At 34.9% G+C, this 25,655-nt stretch overlaps 1 protein-coding gene across 1 annotated transcript; it reads left to right on the top strand.

Moving 5' to 3' along the window:
* Nucleotides 1–447: 447 nt before the first annotated feature.
* Nucleotides 448–23,736, top strand: ATF7IP2 (activating transcription factor 7 interacting protein 2; the record flags this gene model as incomplete). Its single annotated transcript, XM_084251334.1, has 10 exons — nucleotides 448–1,282; nucleotides 2,164–2,288; nucleotides 5,950–6,084; nucleotides 6,671–6,769; nucleotides 8,186–8,346; nucleotides 15,364–15,446; nucleotides 16,509–16,555; nucleotides 16,960–17,026; nucleotides 22,075–22,160; nucleotides 23,323–23,736. The coding sequence occupies 10 exons, from the start codon at nucleotides 448–450 to the stop codon at nucleotides 23,734–23,736; spliced, it is 2,052 nt and encodes a 683-aa protein (XP_084107460.1).
* Nucleotides 23,737–25,655: the final 1,919 nt, after the last annotated feature.

Genomic DNA, 25,655 nt, shown 5'->3' with positions numbered 1-25,655 from the left:
GACTGTTGAGAATTACTGCTGCATTACCATTTATTTTGGAAATTTGAATACTAGAACTTTTATAAGGTGCCAACATGAATAGAAAATAGAATGTTTTATATAAAACTTACTGTTTTTATAAAGATGTGCAATTTAATCTTTAGATTAACTCAAGTATGGCTTACTTGCATCATTAAATTAGAAGTGAATGGTTATAGCAATAAGGTTATATAGTTAATAGTTGCTTATTGGCAATGTAAATTTCAAATTTATACAATTGAGATTTGTATATAAAAGTTTTAATTATACATTTACAGTGATATTAAAGTTAATATAGTTTTCCATAAAATGTGTGCCTAAATCTGGAGAGATAGTCTCAACATTATTTTAATGATGTCACTATATATGTTAACTTGTCTGCTGGAGAATGCTTTTAAATACCATGTCTTAAATTCTAGGATATAAAAGATGGCAAGTCTGGAAAGAAATAAACGGAAGATATTAAAAGCAAAAAAAACAATGCCTCCAAGTTGCCGGAAGCAAGTAGAGAAACTGAATAAGTCAAAGAATTGTGAAAACCTGAAAACAGCAGTGTCTGGGAATAGTTTGTCAAGTGGTAGTCAGAATTCAACTACCAGTGTCATAAGTAACAAATGTAGACCTTCTGAAAATGATGTTTCCTCATTGGAGTCCAGCAAAAATTCAGTATGCTCACAGAAAAGTAAAGTATGTTCTCAGAATTCAGTGCAAATTGTTGATTCAGAAACAGGATTGAATTACCCTGAAGAACAAGTTGTGTGTCCTTACCAAAAGCCGAGTGAAACAGGAGAATCTCCCAGGAAACTCTCTCTGCAAGAAGCAAAAGATTCACAAAACTCTTCTGAAAACCATTTTGAATGTCAGACCAATGTAACAAGATCCTTTTTTGAACGACATGAAGAGGATTATAACCTGAAATCCATTTGCTCTCCATCCAGTGTATTGAATGGTGTCGTTCAAATGCCAAAGTCTGTAGTAATCAATTCATTGGCCGATAACAGAATCAGCAACATTGTTTCTTATTTAGAAATAAACTCCAATTTTGAATCACATGATAAAAGGCAAAATGACATTTTATGTTCAGACACCCATTTTGTGGCTGTTGATAAAATGCCTAAATTAGTGAATTCGGTCATTTCCAATAATTGTGCTACTCACATTTTGAAAAGTGAAGAATCCTGCAAAACCTGTCATTCCAGCATTTCCAATTGTGAAAATACAGACTCGACATGGCAGTCACCACTTGACACTGATAGTTATAACAGTAAGTGTAAACATACGCATCTTGTAGGTGATCTTACAGTCACTGATGTAGGAAAATAGAGTACATATAGAAAAATGTAAACAATGATAATGATTTCACAGTATCTTGTTTCTGAACTACTTTTTCTGGGGAGAGAGAAATGATACCCTCAGTCTCCAGAGGGAAGTAAATTCTGGCAAAATAAAACAATCACCTTCTCTGGAGAGTACAAAAAAAAAAATCTGAATGCTATTTGTGGCAGTTATCTGGTCTATTTCATCTATATTTCATATTTTGAATTTTTATTAACCTAATAAGCTTAGTTGAAGGAGGTTTTTTTTTTAATTATTGGCAAACCCATTTCTTTGAAATTGTCCTGTAAATTATATGCCAATTATCAGCTGATAATAAAAATAGATACACTTACCTTTGATGTCCTATGGCTGTAAAATCATTAGCAAAAGTAATTTCATCAGAAGTTGGGTGTTTTATAGGTTAATATTAGAAAAACTGATAAATCTTATGTGTGTTCTTGTCTAGGCTACAAAGTAATTTAGTAAGGTGAATTTTAAATTGTTTAAAAATTATGTAGACTCAGCTAGTTAACTCTTTATTAACATGAGACCATTTAGTAATTATAGAGAATTATGTGCGATGACTTACTCAGTTTTTGTTGGTGTATGTATGTTAAGATTTAAGGGGAAGTATAGCTGAGACAGACTTGTACTCTTGTTTTTAAGGGTTACGTTGTCAGAATTTTTTATATAATTACCTTTTTTTTTAAATGGTGCCACAGTCACATTAGTTTTTGTCTTTACTTAGAGAACTCATAAATTAGAAAATTCCCCTATTTCCTTCATTAGAAGGAATATTTTTATCTCTGATTTTTCCATTTCCTCAAGGCCATAATCAAAAGAAGAGGATGTTTTCAGATAACAAAGAAAATGTTAAGCGCATGAAAACCTCAGAACAAATTAATGAAAATATTTGTGTAGCTCTGGAAAAGCAGACAGCATTGCTGGAACAGGTAAAATGTTGGGGCTAAGTATTTACTTCAGAAACTTTACCTTTTATTAGTAAAAAAAGGTAAAAGTCCATTGATCACCAGAGTAAAACCAAATTAGCAAATGAACTTACTAGAAAAAAAAAATTACATTACCAAAGACATATCTAGTTTCCTGAATGTGAGGTAGCGTAGGGGAATAATGTATAGGTAGAATGCTGTGGTAGAGAATGGTCAATATCACTTTCAAATCTCTTTGTGAGTCAGGTACTCCTTGTCCTTGACCTTTGCTAAACAGTTCAGTTTCTTTTCTACTTGTCATGAAGTTCTTTGATCGCCTGCTTTAGCTGTTTGTAGACCTTATTATAATTGACCGCTACTTCATAGACTCAGACAACCCAGAAGCCTGTTTTAAAAACATGTTCTATTATCTGACATTTTGCTGTAGTCATTAAATACACATTTTGCTTTCATTTTTGTCTCTTCATCTTTTTGTACTATAGTTTCCATACATATCTGATGAACTCTTGAGTTTAATGAGCTTTGATATTAGTAGTCTCATAATCAAAATCTATTTTGATAATCATGTTTTACTATTTTACTACCATAAGAATGCTACAACTGAAAGTCATCCTATAGTAGATTAATATCTATAATTGTAATGGACCAGAATTTCCCAGTCCAAACTCCAGCTAAATGTTTCAGAAACAGAACACTATGGTTTTCTAAAACAGACCATTGCAATTTTAGTTATATATTAGGATGAATGTGTATTCACATAATAAATGGAAACCTTTTTGAGAGACTAATGCAGGATCAACCTAAAAGTTGAGTCAACAGTTTTTCCCTTTTGATCTCTCGTTTGCTTTAGAGACACTAATAAAAAATGTCTGAATGTTTTATTGTGCTCAAGGAGAGAGTAGCAAAATTATGGTAAGTGTGAATCTTGCTTAAGAAAAGGTTGGTGGTATAGGGGAAGTCTCAGTGCTATCAAGCTACCTTCAGCCACTGGGGCATGAGTCTGATCCCCAACCAGGGAGCTACCCACATGGCACAACAAACCTCTCCTGTCTCACCCACTGCTCCCCTCAGCAGTGTATTTCAGTGGATCCACCTATTCTGCTCCCCACTCTGCCTCTGGTGAATCCTCTCACACCCTGCACCACTGGCCTACACCCCAGTGTATGTTTATGCATATTTAATATATGCATAAATAAATAAAATCTTTTAATATAAAAGGTTGGGTATTCCATCTGAATCTTACTCCTGGTAATAAGTAGTTGAATTCAGAAATAAGTTCTGGTGAGGATAAAGACAATTTAATCTTAAAGCACTAATTTCACTTGCTTCCATTACTATTAGCTACAAATCAAAATACTTATTAGTCTATGTTGACATGGAAAATGGTCCTTCCTTGTGTGAACTGTAGGGGATAAAGGATTTTTGTTATGCCCCCCACAGGAAGTGTCTCGCACATGCTCGAGAGACAAGTTGGGTTTTAGCTAATTCCTATCTTTTTACCCATCTCTAAATCATTGGCTTACTCTTGATTATTTTAATTCCTGCCCAAATAATTAACTCTAAACCACTGTTTCTGGTTTCCCCCCACCCCCATGTCTGTTTATTTTTGGAATCCCAGTGGAATAGAGCCTTCCTGCTGACATTATTCCTCCATATCCGGAGTGCCCCAGAGATGTTGACTCTTTTCTTCTGAAGTTTCATAAAGTTCATTGATCCCATTTAAATTATTGAAGTGGAAGGGTGTTTTCCTTTCAAAATCCAAGTTACTTACTTCACCCCACATACAGGCTGGCTATATATTAGAGCTGTGTATCCAGTCTTCAGGCCATTCTGGCGCCCTTTGCAAAGTATGGGTAAGACTCTCATACGATTCTGTAGTGTTGGACATCACCACTTCTGGGAGGGATGAGGTATTTGATGAAAGTTACTGTGTCTTTTTTATGAGGAATATTACCACTAAGTGAGAACAAATACCCAATCTAACAAAGAGGAATTATCTTTGATGAGCATTAAGTCCAAAATAAGCACGTTTTAAAATTCCACTTTCATCCAAATCACCAGGATGACGTGTTTAAATTGAGGTTTCTTTGGCTCACTTATAGTTGAAGACTTGCTTTAGGCTACCTTTCTCAGACTTAGCTGATGTGATTCATTAGTGATGCCTGTTAATTATACAACTTTTTAGGTTTTTCAGAAAATTTGATTTGGAGAATCCATGGTAGAGCCTAGCAGTTTGTGATTCCTAGTAAGCATCCCCTGTGATACTTCATCAGGGAAACTTGTCAAATACTAAGTACTTAGCACTAAATACTTGGTACAAATACTAAGTAAATTCAAACATTTAGGTATGTTTCTCCAAGATTCCAGCTAGTGAATTGACAAGCATGCAATAATCCATAAAAACCACACATGGATGATGTGCATTCACTGTCAGTAAAAATAGTATGTCTTTCTGAGCACTTAATACTTAAGACATACATTTTGAGCACTTGCTAATTTTAATCAAATATTTTAAAATATAGAAATAAAAAGGAATCATTTCTGATATCAAGAACCCATTTAAGTATTAAGGATGCATTATAGAAGAAATCATAGAGAATAATGTTGAAGAGCTAGAACAATTGGAAATGAAAAGGAAAAACCTTGGGAATTATCAAATAAAATTACTGAATATGATTAATCATCCAGTTGATATTAGTGTAGAGTTTAACATAGAAAATCTGTTCTAATTTCAAGCACCAAGAAGCAAGATATTAGAGGAAAGATACACATATTACTAACAAATACATTAAATATAAACTGAAAATTGCTTATAGGAAGATGCACATTGAGCAAAAACCTACAGTGGATGTTTCTAAATGTTTGGCTTAGCAGAGATGTTCACATCAGTAGGTATTGAGATTAATTATGCTCCATGAAAAATAGGTCAGTCGTTTTTCTAAAACAGCCAAATAATGAAATGCATCAATGTTTCAAGTGATAGCTACTACAATTTATTAGAATAGCATGTGTTATGCTAGATAGCACTTGTCACTACCTAATTGTCCCTGGCTTCTTTCAATTTTAAGATAAAAAAATCATCCCCTTCAGAAACAGCAGGAAAGGTTATCTTGCAGATTTATTTCCTTCATATCAATTCAGTGTTTTTCATGTATAGCTTTTTCATATTCTTATATTCTTATAAAAACCCTTTGATGTTCACATTGTAGCATCTGCCCATTTATTGGCAAGGGAAATGAAGCTCAAGGATGTCATGACTTTTCAGAGGTCATCTGGCATGTTAATGGCAGCATCAAGGCTCAGACCATCATAATTTGGTTCCCTATCACTCTACTACAGGACCAACCAACGTTTTCATTGGGTTCTTGCTTTCAGATAATGGAGTTCCTTTTTGTGGAATAGTAGGTTTTAGTTATGGTCATTAAAAGATATAAATTTAATTTCTAACCTGTCTGTATTTTTAAGTATTAGATGTTTTATAGAGAATTTGATAGTCTACATTTTAAAAAACTTAATGGTATGGTCAAATATAAATATAAAATATGAATATATTTTATTGGTTACAGTAAATCCAGAAAAGAACAAAGCTGTTTTATAAGTAGAAAATAAATTGCTTTAAAATTTTGAAACATGGGGTGTTTTGGTTTTTATTTTAAAATTCTAGGTCAAACATTTGATTCGACAGGAGATTTGTAGTATAAATTACAAACTATTTGATAACAAACTGAAAGAATTGACTGAACGTATTGGGAAGACACAGTGCAGGAATAAACATGAAGCAATAGCTGATAAACTCTTCGTAAGTTTCTAATTTCATTTGATTTCATTTGAGTTCTTTTAAAAAGTGGAATTTGATTATATTTTACATCTTAGGAAAGGAAAACAAAGGCAGATGCAAATCTAATCCCTTGCCACAGGCCTGATATACTTACCATTAATAATAGAATTTGTTAGATCTCAGCAGTATTTTCCCATGGGAAATGTTCTTAAAATTACCAGTCATTCAATGTCAATGGTAGGCTTAATAAATAGGCTTTTTTTTTTTAATTCAGAATCCATATTCTGTATTTAGAGTGTATTAAACCTGTTTCAAGATTCTTAATTGTTTATCTTTTTTCTTCTAAGATTACTTGCTAGTTGGTGTCTCTACCAACATGAATTTTATTGTGGACCATTTAGAAATCTAATTTGATGTTTTTAATCATCTTTTCTTAAATGTTATACTAGCATCAAACATGATTCCTATCTCTGCCTTGTATAAAAATTTCTCATTTATTTGGCTACATGCCTATGTCTCTCAAAATTACTGTGGCTAATAGTCTTTCCTCTATATGTTATTTATTAACTTGGTTTCATATTTATTTGTTTTTATCTTTTTCTTCTAGGCAAAAATAGCCAGACTTCAAAGACGTGTTAAAACAGTTTTGTTATCCCAAAGGAATCGTTTGGAACCAAATGTATTATCCAGCAATACAGCCTGTAAGGTTGGTATAAACACATAGGGGTTTTAATAACTTTGTTGACCTACATTTTGTTGTAAGAAATTAATATATTTCCAAACTAGACATAAGGCTTTAAGAAACAATAAATGTATTACTTTATATGTCCCTGTGACTCTATCTCTGGATATGATACCCTTAAGTAATCAAAAATGAATGCGACTTGTGTTTCTCTTATAAAGTAAGTAGTGTGATGATTTTTGCCCCCTCCCACTATTTTCTCACAATAAAAAGTTTCAAACATACACAGCAAAGCTAACTTTACAGTGAACACTGGTAAACTCAAGACCTAAATTCTACCTTTACAATTTTTATATATTTATGTTTATCGTATCACCATCAATCTCTTCATCTTATATTTGGAAGACTTATGGGTACTATATGTAATTCATATATATCATATCAAAATGCTCTCTACAATGTACATTTCCAAAATATTTCAGCATGGGTATCAGTAAACAGGCTTTTGCATCTGCTTGTATTTTTATATAAAATTTTTGTGCAGTCTTCAGTATATATGTGTGTGTGTATGTATATATGTATATTTTTTTTCACTGAATTTCTTATAGTGTCTTCATGCATGAAAATATTTTTTATTCATTTATGCTTTGGTATCATTTATGCTAATCTTAATAAAGGAATTGGGAAGCATTCTCTCCCCAGTTTTTTGAAAGTTTGTGCCTTAAATGTTTGATAATATTATCAAATAGGAAACTATCTTGGCAAGGAGCCTTTCTTTGTAGAAAGACTTTTTCTTGAAAATTTAATCACTTACTAGGTATAGGGCAATTCAGATTTTTTTCATTTTGTATCAGTTTTGTAAGTTAATCTTGGCAGGGAATTTGTCCATTTTATCTAAGTTGGTAAATTTTGTTGATGTAGTTACTCATATTCCTTATTTATAGGTCTGTATTTCACTTGATGTAGGTAATATGTTTTCTTTCTCTCTCTTGCTATAACTTTTATTTTTAAATTTTTTTTAAATTTTCAAATTTTATTGATTTGCCATTTGTTTGTATAACTGCCATTTGCCTTTTGTTTATATAATTTTGGGAGTCCAGCTTCACACCTCAGCACATGCTTCACTCACCCTCCACCCTGAAGTGCCCGAACACTATCACATTACCTCCCCTATCCTCTTTATCTTCCACTCCTCCCCTCTGGCATCCATGATATTTTTTTAAGTCTACGAGTTAGTTTTTGTTTTGCCAGTTTGTTTTCTTTCTTTATAGTCTACATATGGGTGAAACCATCTAGTATTTTTCTTTCAGTTTCTGGCTTCCCTCAGCATAATTAGCCAACCATCCATATTGTCCCAGAACGCACCTATTATCTCTTTTTTGTAGAGGAATACAGTTGGTAAATCTCCCCTCAACTACCTTTTCCTTATCCACTTAACAGGTTACAGACTCAGAGCCCATAAATTTGGATAAGAGTCAAGAGTCAGTTAATAATAGTCCAGATGAAAGAAAGACTTCTGTGAATAATGAATCTTCTAACCTTTCAGAAAAAGCAAGTGAAAAGATTTTGTCACAGGATCATGATGAGGCTATTTCTGAAAGGTAGGCCTTTCTGCAAATATATATAAACCTTATTTAACTATATGCTTGCATAAATATATATCGTTTTCTCAATTATGCATATAGTAGCTTAAAGCTTCATATGAACCCATTTTTTCTATTATGAAGGAATAGAATTAAGCTGTTATTGTTTTAACAGTACTAAAATGTTAAATATGTTAGATAATAAGGCATCTCATTGTGTTTCTTTTCATTTTTGGTAGAATAAATAGAGTGATCAACTAATCATTCCAATAGTTTACAAGTCTGTCCATGGAAAAGTCAAAACTCTATGAAATAGTGGTTAAACAAACTACGCAGAAGAGTAAGAACAACCTGGCAAAAAGTACCTAAAGTCAGCTCTTTGCATGTTGAAAGTATCATGATAACTTCAAATTAGAGTGAACAGGTTAACTTATTTGTCTAATTTGGTTACAGAGCAACTGAGAAACCTGATTTCCTCTTCAGTCTAGAATGGGGCTGGTAGGAAAGAAATAGCTGGTGGTTTGTTTTTTTTTTAATATTTATTTTCATTTATTTATGCATACAAGAACTGGGGAGTAGGCCAGAGGTGCGAGGGGCTGAGAGGATTCAACAAAGGCAGAGTGGGGAGCAGAACAGGCAGATCTACTGAAATACACTGCTGAGGGGAGTAGCGGAGAGACAGGAGAGGTCTGCTGCACCATGTGCATTAGCTCCCTGGCTTTGCATGTTGAAAGTATCATGAACTCGTGCTGCAGTGGCTGGCGATAGCTTGATAGCACTGAGACTTTAACCCCTGAGCCACGAGGGAGGCCCAAGAAATAGTTTGTTTTAACAAAGGAAAAAGATTGGTGATTCTGGCCTGGGTTTGATGTTCAAGGGCAGAGGTGAGCTGGGTTTGGGGTGACAGGTGGGGAAGTATTTTAGTGAAGTTATTTCACTGGGATTCTCAAAAGTTTTGGAGCTTTACAATATTATATATTTACTCTTAACATTTACTCCTAAAATGTCATATAGTTTTATTTTTATATGTTGAATTATCCCTCAGCCTTTAAAAATAGGACAGTATGTAACCAAAAATAAGTGAATTAAATGATGACCATTGTTTGCAGAATGACATCCTTTCCCCCAAATAACTATGCACATTCAAAGATTCTATAAATGGAAGGAAAAACATTACAAATCTACACTGTTTATGGTAGAGTCCTAGCAATTTAACATGTAATTTTCACTCTTCAGAAGAAACCCTAATACCCCATTATATTGAGCCTACATTTTAGCTTTGAGCCAGGAATCTGCTATGAAGAGCACTTATTTAGATGGTGAAAGTAATAGTCACATTTCAATGCATTTTTGTTGTTGCCATTCGTTGATATATGTGCTGAAACTCAAAGTGACAAAAGACAGTCTATGTGATGAAAATGAAAAAGACACCATTAAATTATCACTTTATACACTATTGTGAGAAATTTGTTAGTGGTTTTCTATCAATGATATGACCAGTTCACCTTATGCTGTATGCTTAAGGAAGAACCAGCAAATTCCGAAACTGTTTTAGGCTGTATTCTCAGTCCGTGGTGAGTATGAGAATAAATTAGTGTAACAAATGTGTGACTTGACCTTGATGAGTTCGATGGTTTCACAAGACTTTCAAGGAAGAAATGACATCAGTTTCAAACAATCACAAGGGATAAAGAGGTCATCTTCTTTGTTTAATGAGACTAGTATTAACTCTGATACTAAAGTCAATCTTAAAATTTTGCAAAAGTGGAAACTTGCTGTCTACCTTTTATCTATGAAATAGATGCAGATATCCTAAACAAGATATCAGTAAGCTAAATTCAACAATCTATAAAAGTTGAGATTGTTCCAGAAGTGCTACATGGTTAACAATTAAAAAAAAATCAATTTGCCAGGGACAGAATCACTGTTGGCTTCCAATAGATGTAGGATTTGATAAATATTTATGATAAAGAATATCTATAAAGCCTTTAAAAATCTAATGGTGAAACATTGGAACTGCTCACTGAGATACAAATTAGAAAGATGTCTGATGTCACCACTTTGTGTAACATATTGGATTTTTTGGCTAATGGAAAAAATACAAAAAAGAAAGAATTCAAAAAGAAGCAGTATTAAATATACTGTTCTTGGCTGATTGGTTATGTATATTGGACATCCAGAGGAACTTACAGATATTTTATTAGGATTAGTAAGAATTTAGTGACATTGCTGAACTCAAATATATAAGAAATAAACCAGATGTAAACAATTAGGAAATGTAATTTTTAAAAAGATAAAATAGCATTTCAATAGCATTATAATCAAATACCGAGGATTATGTTTAACTAGACATGTCATAGCTGGAGAAAACTACAAACTTTGGAGAGAGGTACAATTCATTGGAGAGATGGACAGTGTTCATAGCTTATACAATGCACTATTATAAAATGTCTTTACTTTTGATCAAATTATAGAGTGAAATTTCAGTTTCCCAGTGCATGATTGTGTGGAACTTGACAAGATAAAATGGAGGAATTTGCCATCCAATGTCAGGACATTATAATGCCACAATAATTAAGATAAAGTAATATTAGCAAGTGGTGGGCAAATACAGCAATAACAGAGTCCAGAAATCTGTGCATATATTAGATATGTGATAGATATTATATGGCAGATCATGTGGGAGGTGACTTACCTTTAGTAAATGGTGCTGCTAATTTGTTCACATGGGGGAAATATGAAAAAAGTTGGATTCTTATGTCCAGTTATAAACAAATCAGTCTCATATGGATGAAGGAACTATATGTCAAAGGAAAATTGTAAACCTTTTAGAAAATAATGCAGAATGACTTCATAAACTTTGGATAAGGGACGATTTCTATAGACAAATACATTTGCTGTGAATGAAAAACTTGATCAGTTTTGCCACATTAAAATTAGAAACTTCTCTCAAAAGGCACTATAAAGATAGTGAGAAGACAGGCCATCAAGTGGGAGAAGATACTTGTAGCACATATAACCTGTAGAGGACTAATACCAAGCCAGAATATGTGTGTGTGTATCTCTTGCCAATGCTTGGTATTACCTGCCTCTTATTTAAGTCACTTTGGTATTATTTATGGCATTACATTGGTTTTAGCTTGTATTTTCTTCTAATAATGAAGTTGTTATATTTTAGATTGCCAAAACCATAGTCTGTTTTTAAAGTTTTCTGCTTAGTTTCTTAGACTTTTGCATGACATAACGTGTAATTCTTAATTTGTACGATAGCAGTAAATAGAAATATTAAAAATACTGGAAATATTTTAGAGCTGATGAGAGATTTTGACTGTAGTGTCAGGAACATCTGAAAATAATTATTTTTTTTTAAGATTTATTTATTTATACAAGCACTGGGTACAGTCAGAAGCGCGGGAGGGTGAGAGAATTCACCAGAGCCAGAGTGGGGTGCAGAACAGGCAGACTGACAAAATACACTGCTGAGGGGAGCAGCGGGCATGGTAGGAGAAGTCTGCGTGCCATGTGGGACCCTCTTGGGCGGCCAGGGATCGAACTGGCACTGCAGAGGCTGCGGGCAGCTTCTCAGCCCAGGACTCAACCACTGCGCCACTAGGGGAGGCCCTGAAAATAATTATTTACAACTTTCTTGTAGTTTAGCTATAAAATAAATACTAGCTTTTCATATGATGGCTATTACTAGCAGAAAAAAAAGTATATATATATATATATATATATATGTATATAATAAAGTTGATGAGTACTTTAAGAGACCAATAATAAATAGAATGAAATATCCTTGATAAAATTTATATTTGAACATTTTTTATTGAATACAGAAATAGTGGTTATTGTCAGACACTTTTTTTTTTTAAAAAATTTATTTATGTTTATATAAAAACCAGGGTACAGGTCAGATGCACGGGAGGGTGAGAGGATCCGTTGGAGACAGAGTCGGGAACAGAACAGGCAGATTGAAGAAATACACTGCTGAGGGGAGCAGCAGGTGAAACAGGAGAGGTCTGCTTCACCATGTGGGATTCTTGCCACCCAGCTGGGATCAAACCCACGCTGCAGAGGCTGCAGAAACCTTCACAGTGCGGCGCTCAACCACCACAGAGGCCCTATTGTCAGACTCTTACTGATAAATCTGATATGGGAAATTATCAAATTAAATCTGTTATTTAATGTACATGAAAATTGCTTATTTCACAAAATGAAAATGAATTTTCAGGATTTGTCTTCTTCTGACCATGAGTATGGACTGCTACATGAATTGTCCTAAAGAAAAAGAATTGTGGTGGCAGACCTCTCCTGTCTTACCCACAGCAGTATATTTCAATCAATCTGCCTTTCTACTCCCCACTCTGTCTCTGGTGAATCCTCTCACCCTCCCGCACATCTGGCCTGTAGCCCGGGTCTTATATGTATAAATAAATAAATCTTTTAAAAAAAAATTGTTCCGACATTTTTCAGCAGAAAACACAAGATTCTGTTCCCTAACAGAAGGAAAAAAGTGAAATGCATTCTACCATCGTTCCAGCTACAGCCTAGAGGCATGTTCCAGGATGAAGAGCAGAAGGAGCCCAAATAGCCTAGTGATCTTGCTGTGTTTAGATCAGATATTAGAGAGTCTGAGTTGGCTAGAACTTGTAAGGCAGAATAATGAGGAGAGGAAATTACATACATGCCTCTGAAGATCTACAAAGGAAATCCTTGAATCATTGGATTTGCTCAATACAAATCTACATATCCAAGTGATAAAAAACTGTAGAAGACTAGAATAAGAACCATTGGAAAGAAGAAAGCCAAACATTTCATAAAGACCACACAACGGGGAACATTTTGCTTCTCCATTGGCTGTACTGAGAGACCTTATAGTATCATGAAAAACAGAGATTCCTCAGAGAGTGTGGCTGTAAGTGGAGCTAAATTAATCCTCAAGACCCCAGTGCATCTACCCAGAAAAGCTAAAAGGATTTATAGGACTCAGACTAATCCTGAGTGATTTAACTGCATGTCAGACAAAGTCCAACATTCTTTGGAGAAATGAAATGTCCATCATACAGCTGCATAAGTTTTAAAATGTGTGACATTTAATAAAATTACCAGGCATACGAAGTAGCAAAACCCATTATCTACACAAGGAATAGAGTGATAGGAACAAACCCCGAACTAGTATAGTTGATGGGCTTTGCAGACAACAATAATAACTATCAATATACTCAAAATATCCTACAATATAGAGGAAAATATGAACATGATGAGATCACTGCAAGATGTTTAAAAAGACCCAAATTGAACTAGAGATGAAAAGATAACAAAAAGAGAAATATACATTGGATAGGATTAACAATAGATTACTGATTTTAAAAAAATGAATAAAATAGCAAGAGGAACTTCAAACAAAATTATGGGGAGAAAAAAGACTTAAATAAAATGAAGAGAACCAGATCTGTGAAATAGTATCAGGTTTTCTAAAATATATAATTGGAGTACAGCTAGGCAGGGGCTAGATTCATGTTATATATTTAGCAAAACCCATGTATGAATGTTCAAAACAAAGAGTGAACCCTAATAGAAACTATGGACATCAGGTGGTGATGATGATGATATTGATGATGTGTCAGTGTAGGTTTATCAGATGTAACAAATGTACCACTGTGGTAGTATAGGACAGTTAGAGGTCATATGTGTATGAAAAGGGTATATGGGAATTCTATACCTAAAACTGTTCCCAAAAAAAAGTTCATTAATTTTAAAAAGTACAAAGTATTGTTGAAAAAAATTAAGAAATCTCAATATATGGTGAAATATATTTAGCCATATTCATGAATCAAAAAATTTAAGATGTTTCTTCATTCATAGTACTTTCTGTACTGCTCATGCAATATCAGTCAAAATCCCTGCTGCCTGTTTTGTAGAAAGTAACAAGCTGATTATAAGCTTTAATTTTTTTTTTTACTTAAGTGCCATTGTTTTACATCATTGTTAGTGTTTTTTAATTATAGGCTCTCCCCCCTTCAATTGTAGCACACCCACCATGAAAACCATAGGCCATTGTGCTCCCTCTTCCCACACTGTTGCCCCCTCCACTTATAAACTTTCAAGTGAAATGTAAACGACATAGAAGATGGAAACAGTATCATAAAAGAACAAAGTTAGAAGACATACACTACCTAAGTTCAAGACTCAATATAAAACTGTAGTAATTAATACAATGGTAGTGTAATAAAGATAGATTTATAAATCAATAGATTAGAATACATATAGTGTGTGGCTTTCAACAAAAATGCTAAGGTAATTTAATTAGGGAACGGTCATCTTTCTAACAAATCTGAAATAGCTACAGTGACCTCAGTTTTTACCTCATAGCATTTACAAAAATAACTTGCAATGAATCATAAACCTAATTACAAAAGCTAAAATTACTAAATAGACACAAGAAAATAGTTTTCTAGCAATTTTATGGGCTTAATAAAATTTGGCAAGATTTTTTAAAGTTTTGGTTTAAACGTCCAGCTCTTAACAGTAGAGTCAGGGTCAAATAGGAGCCGAAGACAACTTTCCTGATCAGGTTATTTTATAACCACCATCAGTATCACTTGTCATTCTCTCAGTTTAGTAATAAGTGATCAATATGGTCACTATTGTGATCTAATAAAATAGTAGCAGAATTAACTTTTAATAGCTTTATTATAGTCCTGTATCTGTAAGAATTAAAGTGTTTTAATGAGTTTCTTTCAGTTTTGTTTCATTTTCATAAAAGTGCTAGAATATTTGTATATTTTATGTATTTTTGTAGTGTATACTTATATGTTTTGATTAATTGTGTGTTAAGATTTAAGAGTGTCTTCCATATACATGAACTTTTTGGTGGTTGATTGGTAACACATGGGTTTTCTGGGTCCTTTCCCCCACAATATTACATTAAAATGTGTCCATAGTCAAATGTCAAGTTTGAAAAATTCTGATTGCCTATCTAGTATAATAATGCATGTTTAGTTTATTTTTGTTTTTAATTTTTTATCATTTTAGTAACAATGATGATGTTATGTTCATTTCTGTGGAAAGTCGTAATTTGACAACTCCAATTACATCAAATCCAACAGGTATCTTAAGTTGATTAAAATATGATCTATCAAATTAAAAAGCCTCAAATCACTATTTAAAATCTAGAACTGTATAATATTTCAATAAATAATTTTAGATCTGTTCTCAAATATGTTTTAATTTCTTTAATTAATATTACCTACATAAATTATTCCCTAATATAATTAAGGTGTTTTAATCTTATGCTTATTGATTTGTGTTTTGTTTCTTTACTGTGTTTAATTTGTGTCTATAAGGTTTGCAATTTATACAACTACTTAGCTTCCATATATATTATTTTTACTAATTTGTCCTAGCCTTCTGTTAGCGGTAGAAGTTACTTGACTTTTGTCCTTTTGTTTCATCTTATTACGTTATCTTATGGTCTACCTAAGATTTAAATCACTACTCTTTAACATCATTGATTTTTTTTAATTTTTGTTTTTTAATAAAACTTGTTCTCCTTTAGAGTATCTCTTATTACACTTGTGTAAAAATCTTTAACTTCAGACTTCCCATAAATTTCCTTTCTCTTAAAATACTGCTCTCATTTGCCCTTAATTTCTCATATAAAATTTTTTTCTTTCATTTTTTACTCTTTCAATATTTACATCTTAATCTCAGAAACCTTCACCTCCTCTTAGAGCTACTTAATTGTTTCCATGTTGTGGGCTATTAAGATTGTGACTCAAAGGAACATTAGGCACTTACCTGAGGCTTTCTACTGGCTCTAGAAAGAATGCTCCTTAGCCATCTCAGAAAGCCCAAAGAAAGATTCTGTGAATAAAAAGTATGTACATTTCCAAGTTTATTTCCTTAGTACTGTTAATTTATAGATCAATTTTCAAATAAAGAGTTAGTAAGATAAAGTTATAGAAAGAGAAAACCTTTCAAACCAAAATTAGATTTTTTTTTTTTGAAGTGGTCTATTGGATTTGGAGTAGGTAAGGTCAATTGAATTACTATTTATGTTTATACAGTTAATTAATTAGCATTCCTAGCATTGCATTTCAACATTCATATGTTACAATGTCCGTCATTATTAAACTAATAAAATTGTCAGATATTCATATTTAATAATTTTCTTTCAGGTTCTGGAAATTCTAACAGTTCACCTGATGCTAAACCTGAAGTTATGGTAGGTAATAAATATTGCCCCTGAATGTTATTTATTTGAATATGTTAGTTCCAGAAAGTTTAGTGTTGGATGACCCAGCTTTGTCATTCTTTGGGAAATTAATTCTCTGAGAAATTGTCTGACTAGTTAGCACAACCAGGTTCGAGTTTGACGCCAAATAACTAATGCTAAGCAGCCCTGTTCATTTAACAGGTTAATTCATACTGACCCTGCTTAGTAATATTCTCAGAACCCATACAGTTTTTATGAACTTCTCTTTCATCATAGAGTTAAACATAAACACTTACAGAATGTTCATTATCCAGCTTCTAACTGGTAATTTGGAATGATGATGTGTTTATTTAAAAAAAAAAAACATTTTCTGCTATTGAGGCAAAATCTTATTTTTAACAATAACTTCTTAGGCTGTAGAGAAGAAACGTAATTCTGTGATAGATCTGACAAAAGAAGGCCAATTGAACTGCAACACAAGTAAGTGATTTGTCTTTTTTAAGAAAGTGGGAAGGTTAACAGCTCAAAGTGCATTTGATCCATTTATGGAGTTTATTTTAATGTGTCAGTTTGTGTGCATTTATAGCTTTATGTAACTTTACACATGTACATTCATGTAACTGCCACCATAACCAGATTACTATTCTGTCACCACAATCCTCCTCCTTGCTACCCCTTTATAGCTACACCTGTCTCCTGTCCCCTGCAACCAGTAATCCATTCCTTACCACTATAATTATTTCATTGATATTACATAAATGTAATGATGTAATATATATCTTTCTGGAATTGACTTTTTCACTTAGTATAATCCCCTGCCCCTCACCTCCCACCTATGAGGATCATCCAGGTTGTTGTAGCAATAGCATTCCTTTTTTTTGGCTGAGTGGTATCCCATTGATATGATTGTATCATAGTTTAACCATTCACTCACTGAAAGAACTTTGGGTTCTTTGGGCTATTATGAATCTCCCTTTTTCAACCTGTAGGATGCACCCTTTTCCTTAACCATAACAGAAGCTGCTGTGAAAGCATGCTGTAGGAACTGGGGCCTAACACGACTGTAGAGGGAGAGTGACAGAAGTGCTCTCTTTCACAGATTTAAGCAAAAGGATTTGAAATACAGTCTTCTGGAACTGGTAACCAGTTCTAAGGTTTCATCTCTTAATTGCTGCTCTTGAATATTTATGGAATTCTGTTTGTTACCATTTGTTAATAATGTAATATTTAAAAATAGAATGAATACAGGGTGTATGTATTCCAATTCCTTTGTCTTCTCATCTCTGAATCCAAACAATGGCTGGAACTATTGGAATCTCCAAGTACCTCATGATAGATTTTTAATAAACCTTGAATTTCCAGTTTCATGAAGATTAGAAATAGAAATTTGTAAACTGAATTGGAACCTGTAATGAAATAATCACTTTTAATAATTAACTAGTTTCTAAATTACATAATAGAGGATTTGAGATACAGTAAAATAAAAACAACACGTGTATATTCCATGCTTAACAAAGCAAGTCATGCCTCTAACTAAATATGTTATTTAAGATACAAATGATAATGTCTAGAACAGTAATTTTTAAGTGGAAATTTAGCTAATAGACCAATAGGGGAGATAACATAGAATTTTTAAAATACTGAAATACAAGAGAAGTCACAAAAAAAGTGAAGAATATGTGAGACTAGTAGAGAACAAAGGACAAGATAGCGGATTTAAACCTGACCATACTGATAATTAGAACAAGTGTGAATGGTCTAACCATGGCATTAAAAGACAGTTATTGTTGGGCTGGATAATAAAACAAGACTGAAATATGATGCACTTTATAAATACATGAAGAGGTTAAAACTAAAAGAATGGAAGAAATAAACCATGCAAATACATGCAGACATTAATCATAGGCAAGGAGTAACAGTATTCAAATAGACCTCAAAATAAGAAATATTACCAGGGAAATAATGATAAAAGCAATCATTTTATAAGGAAGACATAAGCCAACATGTGTATGTGCTTAACAGTAAAACTTCAAAACTCCTGATGCAAAAACTGATAGGAGTGAAATGCTAGAGAAATAAATATTTTTAACTGGACGTGTCAATTCTTCCTTCTCAGTAATTGATACAACTTGCAGACAAAGTTTATAGAAGCCTGAGCAACACTATCAACCACATTTAAAATATTTGACATTTATAGAGCACTCAACCCACCACAGAGGTTACACATTCTTTTTAAGTACATATGCCATATTCTGTATCATAAACGTCATATTCAGGATCATAAAAGTCTCAGTAGTCAATAACAAAAAGATCCCTAGACATTTGGAAACTAAACACATTTCTTTGACCCATGCATGAGTCAAAGGGTAAATTAAAAAGGAAATTTTAAAATACTATGAGTAAAAATGAAAACAGCTTATCAAAGGGATGCAGTTAAAGTAGTGCTGAAAGGGAAATTGGCACTAAATGTTTATGTTCTTCAAAAAGGAAAGTCTAGTTACATGCAAATAAATGAAACTAAACTACTACCTCATACCATGTACAGCCAACTCAAAATGGATGAAAGACTTGAATGTAAGACCTGAAACCATAAAATATGGTAGACGAAAACATAGGCAAAACACTCCACGACATACATCTCAGAAACTTCCTTGAGGACTCAACCCCAGAAGTAAAGAATATGAAGGAAAAGATAAACAGCTGGGACTATATCAAACTAAAAAGCTTTGTATGGCAAAAGAGACAGTAACCAAAATGAAGAGATACCCTACAGATTGGGAGGAAATATTTGCAGTCATACAACTGATAAGGGACTTGATGTCAAAGATCTACAAAAAGCTTATACAATTCATCAAAACAAAGTAACCCAGTCAAAAAATGGGCAGAAGAGCAAAAAAGGCACATTTCCAGAGGAAATGCAAATGGCCGACAGGCATATGAAAAAATGCTGATAAGCAAGGAAAAGCAAATGAAAACCACAATGAGATATCACCTCACACCCATGAGAATGGTCCACATTTAAAAAAAAAAAAACTGGCAACAAATGCTGGCATGGTTGTGGGGAAAAAGAATTCTCTTACACTGCTGGTGGGAATGCAAAGTCGTCCAAAGCTGTAGAGGACCCTCAAATTACTAAACATGGATCTACCATATGACTTAGCAATTCCACTCCTAGGAATCTACCCAAAGGACACAAAAACATTAATTCCAAAGGAAAACTGCATTCTGATGTTTATTGCAGCACTATTTACAATAGCTAAGATATGGAGATGATATATATATATATATATGAATGTATATATATGAATGGATCAAGAAGATGTGGTATATATATACAATGGAATACTATTCAGCAATCAAAAAAAGATAAACTCATGCCCTTTGAAGCAACATAGATAGAGTTGGAAGGGATTCTGTTCAATGAAATAAGTCAGAAGGAAAAAGAAAAATATTGCATGATATCACTTACAGGAGGAATACAGGGAAACAGAACAAAGGGTAAAATGGGGGAGGAAACCTTTTAGGCAACTATAGATCTGAGGCATATAGCAGTGGTGGGAATAGCACAAGGAGCCATGTGACCATTCAGAAGGATTACATCTGAGGGGAGAAGTCAAATACTGTACAAAAATAAACAATGATGTAAGAAAATTAAAAAATTGAAAAAAAGGAAGATCTAGAATAACCTAACCCTTTTACCTTTAAGTTGCTAGGGAATAAAGGATTAAGACCAAAGAAAGATGACACTCACTAGAGAAGATGCAGAGATGGAAAATAAGCACAAGAAAACATCCTCATTGTAATTCATTATGGAAATTAACACTTATAATGAGTACCTTAACACTTCTACCATGATGACTAAGATGAAAACAACTGAAAATACACAGTGTTGGCGAGGATATGGAGAACTGGAATTTTCATGCTTTGCAGATAGGAAAAAAAAAAAAAAAAACGACAAAACTTCTAGGCTACTACAGATTATAGAGGCATACAGGAGGGGAGGGGGAGGAAGAAGTAAAGCCAGTTTGGAAGTGGGTTGGCAGTTTCTCAGAACATGAACTATACCCTAGCCATATGACATTTTTTATCCCACTCTTAGTATTTTCCAGTAAAAAATGAAAGCCTGTATGCATAAAGACTTACATAAATATTCATAGTACTTTATTTTTAAGGGTCCCAAACTAGAAACAACCTAAATCTTCAACACACGAATGGATAAATAAGCTGTGGTATATCTGTGCAGCTAAATACTACTCAGCAATAAAAATAAATAATATTTATATACAACAACATGGATGAATCTCAGAAATGTGCTGGGCAAAAGAATTCTGTGTACTTACTGAGTGATTTGATTTATGTGAAATTCTGAAAAGGTAAGTCTTATCTTCATGACCACAGACTGAAAAAGCTGGAGAGCATTTACAAGACATTGTCACTCATGACATGAAGGCTGTGGACATTAACTGGTTTGGGATAAAAGTCCTATTTTCAGTCATCAAGTTGAGTTACTGTCTTGACCTAGACCAATTGGAAGGACTGTTAGTTATGGGAAATTGTTAGGATTTTGTGAGTGTGTGTGTTAAACTGTTCACTTCTGGAAATTTAACAGAACTTACTCATGTCTGCTCTTAATTAACCTATAGTTAATGATTTCATGAACCTAGTTCTGATAAATTAAACCACTAGAAAAAGGCTATGCAGACTCTTAAAATTAAAACCATGGTGTCATTACCTGTTCTAATAAATACAGTGCAAAGTCTCGGTTATCCTTGTCAGTCAAAAGGGAAGATCCGTGAGCTGTAACAGTTACGTTACTGCATACTTGATGGATCTTAAATGGTTTTACTGTTTATTAAATATGTTCAAACTGTTGAAATTTTTTGTACCTAGCCCTACTGATTGCCAGTTTGAAGCCTTTTCAATATTCCACATTTTCTCCCCTATTTCCAAGCCATTTTCACATCTACTGCCTATAAATTACAGGCCACCCTGTTTCTCACCTTCCCCACATTTTCTCTGCCTTCCCCTGTTTCTTTCTTCCTTTCTCCCATTCTTGCTTCTGTCCCTTCTCCCTACTCTTTGCACAATCCACAATTTACGGCTAATTCTCTCTAGGCTAATACAGACCTCAGCAGCAGATTTAATCCCCAGACGTTAGATGTGTGACCTGTCTATACCTGATATAAATGGCTCTAAGTATACAGACTACCGTGTTACCCTACCAGAGCAGAATTTGCCCTTGAGGCCACTGAGGGTAGATCCCTGTCCCATGTGTCATTGTATCTAGTTCCCAATTGCATAATGTTGTGTTTTCCTTGAGAGGGGAAATTTTGTCACATTAATGGAAAATTCTCTGTATTTCTTATCCTTGGGTCTTGTGAACGTTTATCAAAAGTATTTCTTTTTTTTTTTTTTCAATGTAGTTCACATTTAATTATACCCAAGAGGTAAACTATTTTTTGTTTATGGACAATGGGATTGATTTTTTTTAGATAAATGTTATTTCTTATACCTTGTGTTGTTCACAGAAAGTCCAGTTTCCACCATGGAGTTACCTACAAAAGCTGTTCCAGTCTCCAAAGAGACAGTTCCAGTGGCACAGAATACAGCCCAGGTACTGAGGTGAAATGCTCTGTAAGGGAAATTCATTTCTAATTGAGTAGAAGTATCCATTTTACTCATGAAGAAACATTTGGGTCACATTTCAGCTTAAAAAGCAACCTAATGTATTTTGTCTATCTTCACAATTAAAATAATTTAATTGAAACTTCCAGAAGCTATGGGAATTAAAACAAATACTTTTTTTTAGTCAAATTAGAAATGATTTTTGTATGGGCCTCCCTGGTGGCGCAGGCGGTTGAGCGCCGCACTGTGAAGCTGTTCGCAGCCTCTGCAGCACAGGTTCAATTCCAGGCTGGCCAGTGAGAATCCCACATGGCAAAGCAGACCTCTCCTGTCTCACCCGCTGCTTCAGCCCACTGCTCCCCTCAGCAGTGTACTTCGTCAGTCTGCCTGTTCTGCTCCCCGCTCTGTCTCTGGTGAATTATCTCCCTCCTGCGCATCTGGCCTATACCCCGGTTCTTGGATAAATAAATCTTTAAAAAAAAAAAAGATTTTTGTATTAAAGAGTAATAGAAATTGTTGATGAGGGTCTCAGGAAATGGGTGTTAATCATACACTGACATCTTCCATGTGAATGAACACAATGTTCCATGGAAAGGCACACAAATGGAAATGAGATGGGATAATTGTCCAGAATGTCTGTGACCTAACCCAATCTAGATCAGTGATATTCCAGAGTGTTGAAATTTTAATTTTAAAAGAGGCTTAGGCCACCTTAACAAGGGGTTAAGTCTCAGCACTATGAAGCTATAAGCAGCCACTGCAGCATGAGTTCAATCCCTGGCCCAGGAGCTACCCACAGGTGCAGCAGACCTATTCTGTCTCGGCTGCTGCTCCCCTCAGTAGTGTATTTCAGTCAGTCCTCCTGTTCTGCTCCCCGCTCCGTCTCTGGTGAATCCTCTCACCTCTAGTAGCTCTGGCCTATACCCCAGCTCTTGTATGCACAAATAAATAAGTCTCAAAAAAATAAATAAAAGAGGTGTATGCTTGAAAAGACTAGATCCAGCCTCACATATTTTGCAACATCCTTAATGATTTCAGTAAATGGATTGAGGGCTGGGAAACACATATTTGTAGAATTGAAATGGACCACTTTAAAATAATCAGAAGTCACTAATCCAACTCACTCAACTTTTCATAAATGTGTTTTTCAGGTTCTTGAATCTTTTAAGCACCTGCCACCTCTCCCAGAACCACCACCACTACTACCTGAACTGGTTGACAAAATCCGAGACACACTTCCACCCCAGAAGCCGGAGCTTAAAGTGAAACGTGTGCTGAGACCCAGGGGCATTGCCTTAACTTGGAACATCACCAAAATCAATCCCAAATGTGCTCCTGTGGAAAGCTACCACCTCTTCTTATGCCACGAGAATCCTAGTAATAAGTTGATTTGGAAGAAAATTGGAGAAATTAAAGCTTTACCACTCCCAATGGCCTGTACTCTATCTCAGTTTTTAGCTTCCAAAAAGTACTATTTTACCGTCCAATCAAAAGACATTTTTGGGCGATATGGACCATTTTGTGATATAAAAGCTATCCCTGGGTTTTCTGAAAATCTTACCTAAAAGACTTTAATATTTATATATTGTACTATATTTTGTTTTGTTTTTTCATATTTGAGTTGTTTATTATGTTCCTCTAACAATATTGTCTGTCCTGAAGGGCCAGTTCAGATTGTGAACCCTGGTTACAGGGTCAGTCCTGCCCCCTGTCTTGTGAGAGGCCTCTGGTTGCGTGAAGTTATGAATTCCCGACTTGCATTCAGTGTACTCAGAATGGATATGTTCTCAGACATACTATCATGGACCTTCTCATTCGGTTTCAATTCTAAGGGCTATTAATTTGTCCCTCCCCCTTCCTTTGGGGTATGGAATGGCCAGATCAGTCATTTGGGGAAATAGCTTGAAGGTGTTCCCCAAGTCTCTCTGTGTAGGTGGATGCATGTATGTGTATATAGATACCTATATACACGGGGCTCAGCTTGGCCCCTGTAATAAATTTCTATTTAATTCATGTATATATTTAGTTAGACATTGTGTGCTGTGTGCAGAAACACACAGTATCTGTTCTAAAAGCATTATCCAACACACTATTTCAGTTGAGGAAAATGGAGTTGTCTGCATTAGATTTAAGGCTTTAATTTGCTGATTCCCAAATGCTGCTATGCTCATTTCCTGGCTGCCATCATTCCTGGAGAAAGAACACATTAAGGGACTCGGTAGTCACATCCTGTGCAGACCTGTTCAGGGGAACATGGAGATGAAGCTGTAGTTAGTGCAAGGAACCCAAGAAACTCCAATGTGAATGGGCTTGATAAATAGAAGGGCCCAGTGGGACCAACTACGTAACTAGGAACTGACATTGTGAAAGTGAAAACTGCATGTCTTGTTCACGAGAGGCATTGTTTCCTGGTGCTTGTGAAATTTCAGGCTTCAGAGGCTCTGAGATTCAAAAAAAAAGTGAACAGGAAATGGTTTTTCTTGGCATTTTATAAATGCTCCTATCTGTCGTAAATAAAGCTGGTTTTCCCAAGTCTCCTGTGCCTTTACCTTCTAAAACTACTGAAAGCCAGTTCTGAATTTCCTGAGAGGAGCTGCCTTCTGTGAGATCCCGGTTCAGGCTCAGCTGTGGTAGCTGGCCTGCAGCACAGAGTGAGGGTGAGGATTGCACCTCTGAGTCGAGGTGGACTAGACATCCCCTGACTGGGTCAGACCCAAAAACTTGACCCCATTAGCAAGAGTTTGGTGTGTAGCCCCAAAGTGAAACTGCATGTCCAACCAGGAAATCTGGAAGGTTGGCAGGTACACAAATCTGAAGCGCGAGGACTTGAAGATGATAGAACAAGGGAGGAAGGCCAATAGGCCGTCTTTGGCTTGGAGACTCAAAAGCATTGGTCTTTTTTCCTTTGGGGGGTGGGGCAGGGCAAGAGGTTCAACTGTTACCTGTCAAGACACCAGAGAGCCAGTGTAAGGAGGAGAGAGCCAGCTGTGCTGACGACAGCAGAAGAACGGAGCAGCACAAACACCCCACACCCATCCCTTGAGCAGCTTGTTTGCTTTTAGTGGGGGTAACCTCTCTGTCTCTACACAACAGAACCTGACTTGACTGCTGAGCTGACGTCGATCATGGAGAGAGAAGTTACAGGAGAGCTTGTGAAATCACCAGGGAACCTAGAGATTGAGGCTTAGAAAACAGGCATGAAAAAAAAAATTTTTTTGCATCAGATCCATGAGGTTTCAAACCTGAGAGCTTATGCAATTCATATTCTCCCATGTAACATTTTCTCCTCATCTTAGAGATGGAGAACAATCCTGGGGGCTTAGTCTACCTAAGTCGCAAAGACCTAGAGTCTACACCGTGCTCAGCTGCCTCCTGGGGGCCAAACGGGGAAGGAAGAATTCACCCCTGGCCTTGCTGACTTGGGGCTCCAGATTAAAAACCCTAGACACACGCACCTCTGATCGGCTTATCCTAGGGAAAGTGT

Source organism: Talpa europaea, assembly GCF_964194135.1.
Source record: "Talpa europaea genome assembly, chromosome: 12".
NCBI classification, from domain to species: Eukaryota; Metazoa; Chordata; class Mammalia; order Eulipotyphla; family Talpidae; genus Talpa; species Talpa europaea.
This window is presented reverse-complemented; position numbering and strand designations above follow the sequence as displayed.